General features: G+C 41.6%; 1 protein-coding gene and 1 long non-coding RNA gene across 2 annotated transcripts in view; one reads left to right on the top strand and one right to left on the bottom strand.

The window, feature by feature from the left end:
- The first annotated feature begins 7,257 nt into the window (after positions 1-7,257).
- On the top strand, positions 7,258-10,044 carry LOC129782719 (uncharacterized). Its single transcript, XR_008744778.1, has 2 exons — positions 7,258-7,384; positions 8,010-10,044. It is a non-coding gene; the product is annotated as an uncharacterized LOC129782719 (long non-coding RNA).
- A 770-nt stretch (positions 10,045-10,814) lies between these two features.
- SLC12A2 (solute carrier family 12 member 2) overlaps positions 10,815-12,310 on the bottom strand; it is a 60,212-nt gene continuing 58,716 nt past the window's right edge. The window contains exon 27 of the mRNA XM_005240373.4: positions 10,815-12,207. Coding sequence (XP_005240430.3) covers positions 12,072-12,207 — 136 coding nt within the window. The 3' untranslated portion in view covers positions 10,815-12,071. The remainder of the gene's footprint in view (positions 12,208-12,310) is intronic.

The raw sequence follows: 12,310 nt of genomic DNA, 5'->3' as shown, positions 1-12,310 counted from the left end.
CAACTACATGGTTAATTATGAAGAAATAAGATGAAAAGAAGTGAGAAAAAATAACAAAATGCTTTAAGCACTTCCACAGTACACTATGCTTTTACAAAAAAGATATTAGTATGCGCAGAAGGCCTTCACACACTCTACACACCAGATCTGATAGAAAATGGGAATAACAAGAAAAATAATTCAAAATGTTAAGCTGATTACTTCCATAACTAAGTTTTCCTCTTCAGGTACACCCTCATTAAGTAACACGCCACATCTGCATTTCCAGGTATCCTGTAGCACTTCTCTAATGCCTTTTTATATAAACTTAACTTTCTACACAAACCTTTACTTCTTTCCAGAAAAGTGAGAGAAAAACTGGTAACAAAGATATGGCCTTCCTCCTCTTCTCAGCATCCTCCTCATCTATTGAACCCTAATTCTATTTCATGGCTCATGCATCTTCTCAGTCTATCCCTTGTGTCCTCTGAGTCTCCAGTTTTCTTCTCACACCCAAAACATGCACTCCACTAACCTCTATAATCCTAACCTCTATAATCCATCTTTCTTTCATCCTTGGGTGATTTGAATATGCCAGTTAATAGTTTCCATTTAAAATCCCATTCTTTAAAATTCCCTTACACTTATGATGTCATCTCCAAAACACAACTCAGAACCACAGGATCTCATTCACATGGATTCATCTCCTGCCAGTTGGCTTCGACATACTATTTCACAGCTGATGTTGTGGCAGACTCTCTCAACAATTAAGCTGGGACATGGGATGTCTCTTACATTTTTGCAAATGACCTTATATTCCTTTCTATTCTCCTAAGAATATATATGTAAACGTCTCAGAATATACTCAAAATAGACAACTGCAAGAAGTCACCTGATCACAGGCTCTGGTACTTACAGAGTATTTGAAACACACCAGTATCTGTTGGAGGGGCAATACAGCTGGGAAAGCAATTAAAGAGATTTCTTGAGTCTCTTTGTGATAATTTTTTGATGCAAACCTAGGACAAACTCTCTGCTGAATCTGTTTTCTCAAAAGAGAGAATTGGCTAGGGATATAAAGGTCTACATCAGTCCTGGATGCAGCAACTATGACAAAGAGCGGAGTCTAAAATCCTGAGAGAAGTAAGCAAGACAAAAGGTAGAATTACAGCCCTGGACTACAGGAGGGCAGTCTATGGCTTCTTTTAAGATCTGTGCAGCATGTTCCCACAGGAGATGGCTTGCAGGGCAAAGAGACCAAGAAAAGCCAGCTGAACTTCAACAACCACCTCTTAAAAGCACAAGAACCTTCCAATCAGATGTGCAGGAAATTGAGCAAGTATGGCAGAAGGCCAGCACAGATGAAACAATGGCATGCAATCAAACACCAGTACAGAGAAGGGATGCAGGGACTGGATGCCCATGAACAACACCAGTACATTGATCGAGTGTACAAGGATGAAGTTTGGAAATCTGAAGCTCAGTTGGAAGTGAAGCTAGTGAGAGATATTTAGAACAGTCAAATGGGCTTCAGCTCACTTGCAGCAAAATACTAAGGAAATAAACAAGTCCAGCATAGTCACCCGGATGACTGGTTACTGCGCTAAAGCATGCAACACATAAGAGAAGATTCAGAAAACTGAATTTTTTCATCTTAAGACAAGAAAGCAGTGGAGAGACCTTTTCCATGTCTTCAATAACCTAGTGGAGGTGCATTCTCCCTGGTGGACAACAAGATGAGAGGCAACAGAAAAGCTGCAACATGGGAAAGTCTGATTTGACCATCCTTACGATGAAAACTTGTAATTTGAACACTAGAACAGATACCCAGAGAGCCTTGGAGATATTAAAAACTCAATCTGACAAGGCCTTGAGCAATCTGATGTATGTAGAGCTGCTTTGAGAAGAGGGCTGTGCTTGATGGCCTCCACAGGTCTCTTCCAAAATGATATATTTTACAAGTATGAAAATCCCCAAAATACAACCAGGTACCTTAAAACTTTCTATGTGATACTCAGTTCTGGAAAAGAACTTGGAGCTTTGTTTTTTAAACAGTTCTCAAAAAACCAGCAAGAGCCAAAAATGCGCTTACCATTTCTTAAGTTTGCATCTCTCTTACTAAAGCAGAGCCAGGAAGGCAGGTGGGAGAGTAAAAGATTTTTTCTAATGTTTTTTAAAGTTAAGAAAAAGAAATTGTACCTTATCCATAAAAATACTGCTCACTAGTGGCTCACCTGGAGAATGAACAATACAAACTTCAAAGATCTGTCAAACGACATGACCTGACCAGCCCCACCATTACTACAGCCACCATGAAAATCTTAAGTCTTAGGAAGAACCTTGTCATTCCTTCCAGCTCCATATACCACAAACTAATTTCAAAGATCCATGCATGTATTGTAGAGAAGCCAAGAAGTAGATAGCTTGCATCTTACCTTAGGTTTATGGACTGAAGGAAAAAGCTGTGTTATGTATTTGATTTATAATTTTTTTTCAGTAGTAACAATTAATTATCCCACAAAACAGGAATGTTTAAAGTCAGAAGTAATTACAACAGATTCACTTAAAACTCTTTCCCATTAAAGGGAAAGGAGAATATTCCTAGTATTCACAGCAAATCCTAGAAATCAGGATTTGATCTGAATCCCAAATCTGCCACGAAGTCACTTCCTGGCATAAAAGCCACCATAGAATACAGTTAATGACTGCCAGAACAAGGACAGAACTACAAGCTCAGAACCTGTTGCCCTTTACTTAGAGGTAGCCTACCTATAGTCAAAGTTACAGTAGGAGAAGTTGCTTTTTATTACTAATCTTGCCTAATCCTGGGAAAGTGAAAATTTCTTGATTATGATGCATTTGGAGGACGGCACACAAATACATTTGCAAAGACAGACTCCAAATCATAAATTAATGCTGGCATATGTTTTCTGCCTGGAACAGAATGAGTTTTCTAGAACAACCTAAGAGTTTCAGGGTTGGCCAATAGTACAGGATGGAAAAAGTCAGATCTGTTTTCTGGCTAGAGAGGATGCTTTGTTCCCAGAGTTGACAAGTAAACATAAAGTCCTTTTTTTTTTATCCTTTGGAATTATTTACATCATGGTGACTCCCGGGTCCTTGCTGAGAATCAAGCCTCATTTTTCTAGATGCTTACAAACATGGTAAGAACAAGAAAACAGCAAACCCCAAACCCTGCAATATAGTTAAAATTAAAAAATAAAAGATAAAGAGTGCTTAGTAAGATTTGGCATGTATTTGCCAAAGCTTGTGTTTTCCCATGACATTCTACCATGTCTGAAATAATACTGTTGCTGGTTGAAGAATACAGGAAGATTTTAGTGACAATGAAGACTCTTAAAGTAACAACACTCAACTGTGCAATCAAAAGTAAAATGAAATTCTATATGAGGTTAGCCAAAATCCCATGTGAAAGGCAACACTATTCTGTGGTTAGCCTTGATTTCATGTGTTAATACTGTGAATGGCTGTTGTTGGTTGACTCCTTAAAGTGTCATTTCCTTTGAGGTGCAAGTTCCTCTTGGCAGTCACTGTGCTTTGATCTGCCGTGATTTCTGCATTACTGGTGCTTAAACTACTATGTTTTACTACAAGCAACATGCTTAACTTTGTGCTTATATTTTTGCAGTTTTGAATTTTTTTCTTTACCCCCACTGCTCATCAGAGATGAGTTGCACTAAAATGACTATAATACTTACAAAACACCCAAGCTAACATTTGATTATCTGGCATATTCTTTCATACATACATCCCATCTCCTGCTTCATGTATAATTTTTTTTAGTACTGTTCTAATTGTTAATCTATGTAATTGTTAACGGTAGTACGATGGAACTATTCAAGACTCCCTATAATTCACAACACTGCGGTTCAACCAAACAGCCAGGCAGCCTGGTCTGAAAGAATGAACGACCATACAGGACTCGGAGTGAGCATGTTTCAAGACTAATCACAGCTCTCTGATTTTCAGCCAGAGCCTGTGGAAATCCTTTGCTTGTGAATCCATTTTTACCATCTGTTTTGCAGAGAAAAATTTAATTCCAAAGACATGTTCCAAGATGTAGTTAATAGTTGCAAAACACACCAACAGAGTGGTAATAGTTATTCTCAAGCTTAATAAGCTTGGAAATGCCTAGTGCTACACTATTGCGTTTCCTCCAACACTGCAGATAGCTAGTACCTGGATATTTTGGAGTGATGTAAAGCTTTTATCATCTTGCCCCTCTCTCTGTACTTGTAGAAGGTGGTGGACATTTCTCTTGTTTGTTACTTATGAAGCAAAAACACCTTGCTGTAATGTTATGGATCACTCTGGAACTAGATGTCAGTCTGTTTTGTTTTCTAAGGTCTCTCTTCTCTTTCTGACTGCAGCATGTACCTGGCTGCTCTCTAAGGCTAAGACAACTGGAAACAGATACTGAAAAAAGCAAGCATCACCGGGTGTTTTATGAAATTATGGTTACTGGGTGGTATAAAGGCAGTTTGAAGTCAACAAGCAGCATCTGCATGGAGATTTCTACATCCTTAAGAACAAAACCAGGTAATTTTTCCAACAAAGGGGGAGGGGGAGGGGGGAATTAATATTTAACTTTTCTCCTATCCACAGTCAAAATTATGGAAAAAATGCAAAATAATACTGTTATGCTGATATGTGTTAAGTTTATTAAAAGCACTGTTCTTTAGCTTATGAAACCAAAAGAACAGTGCAAGACCATATTTGAGAGTGCAGTTTCAGGCATTACCTGAAATGGTAAGATTTTACCAGTCCTTAATGGTAAGACCAGTTGTTCTCCAGGTATCCAGCCCCCTGAGCTGAAACACAGGGACAAGGAACAGAATAAAGCCCCCATAATCCAAGGGGAAATGGTCAGTGACCTGCTGCACCACTTAGACAACATCAGTCTATGGGGCTGGACGGGATCCACCTGAGGGTACTGAGGAAGCTGGCAGAAGTGCTCACCAAGCCACCTTCCATCATTTATCAACAGTTCTGGCTAACTAGAGAGGTCCCAGTTGACTGGAGGTTAGCCAAAGTGATGCCCAGCTACAAGAAGGGCTGGAAGGAGGATTCAGGGAATTACTGGCCTGTCAGTCTGACCTTGGTGTTGTTATGGAGCAGAGCATCTTGAGTGCCATCACGTGGCAACCAGGACAACCAGGTGATCAGACCCAGCCAGCATGGGTTTAGGAAGAGCAGGTCCTGCTTGACTAACCTGATCTCTTTCTATGACAAGGTGACCAGCCTTTGACACCATCTTCCACAGCATTCTCCTTGAGTAACTGGCTGCTCATGGCTTGGACAGGTGTACTTTTCTTTGGCAAAAAAAGTGGCTAAATGACCAAGCCTGAAGAGTGATGGTGAATGGAGTTACATCCAGCTGGCAGCCAGTCAGTCACAACTGCTGTTCCCCAGGGCTCAGCACTGGGCCAGTTCCATTTAATAGCTTTATCAAGTATTTGGATGAGGTGATGGAGTGCACCCTCAATAAATTTGCAAGCAACACCAAGCTGGGTGGGAATGCTAATCTGCTTGAGGGTAGGAAGGCTCTGCAGAGGGTTTTGCACAGGCTGGATCTATGGGCCGAGGCCAGCTGTCCGAGGTTCAAGGCTAAGTGCTGGGTCTTGCACTTGGGCCACAGCAACCCCATGCAACGCTACAGTAATCCTGTAGAGTGGCTGGAAAGCTGCCCGGCAGAAAAGGACCTGGGCGTGTTGGTTGATGGCCAGCTGAACATGAGCCAGCAGCGTGCCCAGGTGGCCAAGAAGGCCAACAGCATCCTGGCTTGTACCAGAAACAGTGTGGCCAGCAGGGCTAGGGAAGTGATGGTCCCCCTGTACTTGGCACTGGTGAGGCTGCTCCTTAAATCCCGTGTTCAGTTTTGGGTCCTTTACATCAAGAGGAATATAGAATGCTGGAGCATGTCCAGAGAAGGGCAGCAACTCTGTTGAAGGGTCCGGAGAGCAAATCTTAGGTGGAGGGGCTGTGGGAACTGGGGTAGTTTAGTCTGGAGAAGAGGAAACTCGGGGGGGAGATTGTAGGCAGGTTGTGGTAGGTCTCTTCTCCCAGATCACAAGCGATAGGACAAGAGGAAACAGCCTCAAGTTGTACCAGGGGAGGGACGTAGAGGTGCTGGAGCCTGTCCAGAGAAGGGCAACAGAGCTGGTGAAGGGTCTGGAGCACAAGTCTTATGAGGAGCAGCTGGGGGAACTGGGGTTGTTTAGCCTGGAGGAAAGGAGGCTCAGGGGGGACCTTACGGCTCTCTATGGCCACCTGAAAGAGGCTGTAGCAAGGTGGGTGTCAGTCTCTTCTCCCAGGTAACAAACACTAGGATGGGGGGAAACAGCCTGAAGTTGTGCCAGGGAGGGTTTAGATGGGATATTGGTAACCATTTCTTCACTGAAAGGGCTGTAAAGTATTGGAAGAGGCTGCCCGAGGCAGTGGTGGAATCACCATCCCTGGAGGTTTTTAAAAGATCTGCAGACACCTGGGGACAGGGTTCAGCGGTGGCCTTGGCTCTGCCGGGGTAACGCCTGGGCTGGGTTGTCTCGGGGTCTTTTCTAACCCGAGTCCGAGTCTAAATGCTGGCAGCCGGTGCTGCCACCTGGCGGTCCCAGCCTAGTCTGAATGCCTAGGAAACTGTAAGGAGACGGTATTTCCTATTCCTTTCACTACAATTAATGTTTTATTAGCAGGATTTTGTGATTATTACTGTGGACGGGAACTGAGGGGCTATGAAGACAAGGTACCTAGAGCTAGAACCTCTCACTAGAATCTGCTTTGGCTACAGCCCGTCAGGGCCTGCTTTCCCGAGTCCCCACACAGTGGGAGCAGAGCTCCGAGCCCTTCTCACGCCCAGGTGCTACTGCTATTAGATCCTTATTAAAAGCGTATTTTGTAACACTTCACGGAAACGAATGAAAAGCAGTTCCAACACACAACGCCACGCATGACCACACACCAGGGCGCACTTTACAAAGGGCTGACTGACGGCAAGCCCGCAAGAGCGGCTGATGGCGGAGGCCCCGCCCCGCCCCCTCGGGCCCCGCCCCGCCCCCTCGGGCCCCGCCCCGCCCGCTACCCAGCTGCCGCTGCCACCGTCCGCCCCCGCCGGCGGCCTAACGGCCGACCCGAGAGACAGGACCAGCGGCCCGCCTCTGGCAGCAGCCAATAAGAGGACGAGGAGAGTCGCCCACAGCCAATAGGGGCGCGGGGCTGCCGGGAGAGGCGGGGGCGGGGCTTTAGCAGCGCGGCCCGAAGGGCGGTGGGATGGGGAGTGGGGTTCTTCGGGCAAAGGATGGTTAAAAAGGTAAAATTCAGCATTGCGTGACATTTTAAATCCTGCACGATTCCATTCGCCGTCTCCGCACTGCATTGTGACGCGCAGGTAAGCGCGGCTGCGCAGGCCGTGGTGATGGCACTCCTGGGCGCGCACAGGCCGTGCAGGGAGGCAAGTTGGCCGAGGGCGGGGTGGGGAGCCGGTACCTGGAGCTACAAAGCCATGCTGGAACAGAGCGAGCAGATCAAGGGCAGGACCAGCAAAGCAGCTGTTCTTCAGTTCCTTCTCTCCATTCTGTAACTACTCACACCCGTACGAACGTGGATGTAAGCAGTCGGCATGGGCTTGACTCATGCCTGGCCACACAGGTAACTTCTGGTTGTGCACCTCATCAGCAAGTTTGATGTTTACAGCCCACAGGGTAGAGTACAGTTTCTTTTGTCATTGTCAGATGCTCAGAGGTGCATATGAAGTGCTTTATGTTTTGAAAGAAAGGTCTTCCATGCTGATCAGAGGGGCATGCTACTGCTTCAGCATTTACTCCTCCAGTTCAAAAGTTACATGAACTGATGATTGTTACCAGCTTCTTTCTCCCTCTTCTAAATGCAGGCATCAGCCTCCATCAACCTACCCACAGTCTCAACTCTGAAAACCTTTTCCACACCGTGCTATTGAGAGGCTGAGTAGCAAGATTCGGTGATGCATTAGTAAGCACTTGTTTTTCACCCTGCAGAGGGAAGCAAGGCAATGGGGTATCGGAGCAGAACACCATCCAATGCCTCTACAGTCTCACAGACCTGAAGCCTAACCTCCCACTCCTGCTGAACATAAACCCACAAGATCTACAGGATCCCACAGAGGTTATACAAGAAGCATAACTACAGCAGTGAAGAACATGCACTAAGGTGAAGCGAGTCCAGCTTTCCTGTTTCAAAACAAAACCAAAACAGGTTACTGTGCAGTGTGAACATTCAGTGATTGTGTAGCTCAGTCATGAGATCAACCTTGATCCAATTTTCATTTTTTTAGGTTCAAAAGCATACATGAATTTACTCACCTGTGAATTCAGCCAACGGTACTGTGTCGTTATTTGGATCAACTACTTGTCCAGCAACTAGGATCTAGAAAAACTGCTGCATACCTTCTCCTCTGCAGCTTTATATACTGAAATGGGTTAGAGCCAATGCCATAGAAGTTGGCAGTTTACCTTTAACAAAGCCTTCCCATTCCACTGGGCTCTAAACCTCACTCTCAAGGCCTAGATTTAGATGCACGGAAAAACTTAAGTGTGTAGTAAATTAAAAAATACATAGTGAGGGTCTGATTTTATTAAATGTTGATTTTCAACAATATTCAGCCGGGTGCTTAGAAAACACCAAAATTAATGAGGTTAAAAAGTTCTTCAGTGGCTTTAAGTATTATTTAGTATGAGAAAACTTGTTGTTTCTCATTATGCTCTTCAACTTAGATTTTTTTCAACCAGTTTCTAGTTAAGTGTACATTAGAGGAGTTAAGGCCAAATGTGTCCTGCATTTGCAGTCAAGTCTTTTCAGAAGTTATTTTCCCAATATATTTCTTCACATCCCACTGAACTACTACTTTGAGGGGGAAAAAAAGAGGAGTTAGAAGGTTCTTAATTGTATTCAGAAATACAACAAGTTGTGTAATTGGAACAAGTTTTCAGATACTAATGTTCCAGCTTAAACATATTAGGAATTGGTCTGCATTGCATGGCAAGTCATGACAAATGTTCAAGAGCAAAACAAGGTTTATTTTTGTTATGCAATCACCACTGTTCTAACCCGGTAGCAGTAAACATTCCCCGAAGAAAAACACACTTATACCAGACATATCACAACTCATGGTCCTAAGCAAATTCCACAATAAAGGACAGTGTTAGATACATGCAATAAGCATATTCACGTATCAGGAACTATTTTCAGCATTAACCCATTAAACTAGAATTATTATTCCCTATCTCCCACCAATAAAAAAAAAGGCTTTGTTAGACAAGCAGTTGTATTGAATTCACTTCCTTTTATTGCAGTGACATCCCCCTGGTACAAAGTATTAACTGCAATAATTACGTTAAAACATTAGAAAAGCATTTGTGTGTGACAGTTACAGTACAATGTCAAATCTCACATCTTCGAACCAAGTGGGCCATTACCCACTAACGCTCAGGTCTTTAAATTGTTATTTTTAAATACGCAATGTCAGAAAAAGCATATAAAAAGAATGTATGTAAAAGGAAACCTAAATACAAGTGAACAAATAAATAGTTGATTTCCTCCAGCTATTACTGTCTTTCTAAATCCATACAAAGAAACCTAATCTATAGAAGGTATGAATTGCCACATGTAAGTGATTTCATTTTTCAAGTAATTAATCATGATTGGAGCAAAACTAAATTTGGTGTCAAAATCAAAGCAGAAGTTGGAGTGGCTGCCACTAACTGACATCTGCTGCAAACAATTACCATTAACTGTTGAAATTTTAGTGTAGCAAAAACCTTGAAACTTGACCTCGTGTCTGGCGTTAGTGGACTTCTGAGAGTGCATGTGAAAAGCATCCTACGTTATTTCACACACATTACCTTAACTATCCCCATATGCATATTTAGATATATTTTATATAATTTTATACACATATATGCATGTATACACACACTTCATTTGGTTTCTGTGTTACAGATCACAAGCAATGGTTTCCTGAATGGGCAAAACACCTTTTAAATAAGTGTACCTGCGCACATTTAACTTTTTTTTTTTTTAAAAAAAAACATAGCAGCACTAAGTCCATGCCTTACTGTCCATCTGTTCAAAAGAATGTAACCCACAAAGAATAAACATGGCAATGATTCCATATTCACAATGCGACTTCCTTACACCCTAGAAAACACTGTAAAACCTGTAATAGATATGTTGGTAATTTTGATCCCCACCCTCTTGCCTGGAAAGAAACAGTGCTTTTACTGCAAACTGTCTTAAGTTTATCATAAGAAGCTGGGTTCATGCTGGCATCAGTTATCTCACAGCAGCAAAACATGCATGGTTTTTTTCTTATTTTTGAAGTGAAATTATTCATAGTCTCAAACCCAACAGACAAAAACAGCAAAAAGATTTTTTGCAGTTTACCAGGAACTTGGCAGCAGTGTGTACTGCACTGTGTAGAATGTTTTTACTTTTAATGACTACTTGAACCTCTACCTTGCCACACGATTACGCTTCGTTCTTCAAAAGTGAACACTTACATTTCAATTTGATCTTGCATTTGGCATAAAAATACCCTTTTTCTGCACATGCATAAATGAAAGTCACGCAACTGCTGATAAACTGATCCAGTAGCATGTCCAATGCAAGTATCAAAAACTTGTGACGTGTTTTTTAAATTCCTAGTATATTTTGGATAGAAAGGATTACCTAAAAACAGTTCACATTACTAGCCCTCTATACAAAGGCTCAAGTGAAATTTCTTGTGTGGGTGTTCATAATAGACTGCATTATGAAGTTTTCAAAATATGCAATGAAAGGGCACACAAGATTGGCAGTTTCTTTATTGAACATAGAAAATATATAAAGCAGGATGTATGGAATAGATCTAAATTGATAGACAATCAAACCTGAGTATTATTTAATAAGACTAACTGTATTTTCTGACAACTGAATGAATTGACCTAAAAACATCTCCCCTGGTAACCAGTGGTCCTTTTAACCATTTGTTGAAAAATGCAAGAGAACTGTAGCTTTTACACTTTATATTGGATAGCAAGATTCCACATAGTGTTTACTGTTTTCTGTTAGATAGCATCACATTGCTTGTATTATCCCCATTCAAGCCTTTAAGCTGAGTTTTGTTTCAAAGTAAAGTGAAAGTGACACCAAACATAATAGGCTAAGAACTAGGACAGGTCTTTTTCTTTTCTTCTAATGCGTAGCAAGACAAAAAGCCTCAGCCAGTAAGATGAATTTAGTTTCATATTACAGTTACAGAACAAAGATTAACCAGTATCCTTTACCAAGGTAGCTAATGTTAGCTGTTTATTTTGGACTAGTGTCAAAGTAGTATACATTGTCAAATTTGAGAAAAGGATGCTCTCTGCTAGTAGAGTTAGTTTTATTTTAACTGTTACAAAACTTAGTAGCACAAAGTCTTGACAATAACATCAGGAGTTTGTTTTAGTTCAACTGACCTGCCCCAATTCTCACCTTTAAATCTAACAGATACAATAATAAAAAGCCAAAATCTTTCTGACAATAGAAAACGTACAGTACTAAGACCTAATAGCTCAATGGAAGAAGACTGAAAAGCAGCATTCATTTTTATTTTAACATGGAAGATACTAGAAACTAAAGGAAGTCTGATCTAAACTCTTAGTTGAAGGCAGATTTTGACATTCCATATAAATTTACAAAACAGGATGTATGGATGAGATTTGGTTAATTTCAGAAGGCACCTCAAGGCTAAAAGGCTTTTATAAATCTATAATCCTTTCATTGATTAAAAATAAAACATTTTATTGCTGCTATTCAAATAGCAAACAAAAAGCCTCTCTGTCTTCAGTCTAACAAGGAATCCTCCCCCATTAAGCAAGATTAAATTACAGAAAATATAGAATAAAACTGAAGATGTCACAACTTTAGAAATACAGTGACTTTCCTTGTGTGCTTTCAAGTCAGTGAAATAGTGAAAGAAGTCACTTTTTGCCTTTGTGATGTTAATATATCAACTGTCAGTCGCTCTCCCCTGGGCACTGAAGTACCATTTCATCATAGCTGTCCAATGTGCAGTACTCTTAGGAATAGAAGGTAAGAACACTCTGATGATTCCCACGAACAAGGAGAATTGGTGGCAGGTCTTTAGAAAGCGCTTCTAACCAGGCCATGTATAGTGCACTAGAAACTGCACCTTTTCGTGCAACTGGCAAACTCCTACAATTCACAAGGAAAAAAAGCATTCAACAATTAGAAAAACCTGCTGGAGTACAAGTCTTATCATAGAAATATGAAAGAACAACTCCGCAAAAAGGTAGAT

Source organism: Falco peregrinus, chromosome Z (genome assembly GCF_023634155.1).
Source record: "Falco peregrinus isolate bFalPer1 chromosome Z, bFalPer1.pri, whole genome shotgun sequence".
NCBI lineage: Eukaryota > Metazoa > Chordata > Aves > Falconiformes > Falconidae > Falco > Falco peregrinus.
This window is presented reverse-complemented; position numbering and strand designations above follow the sequence as displayed.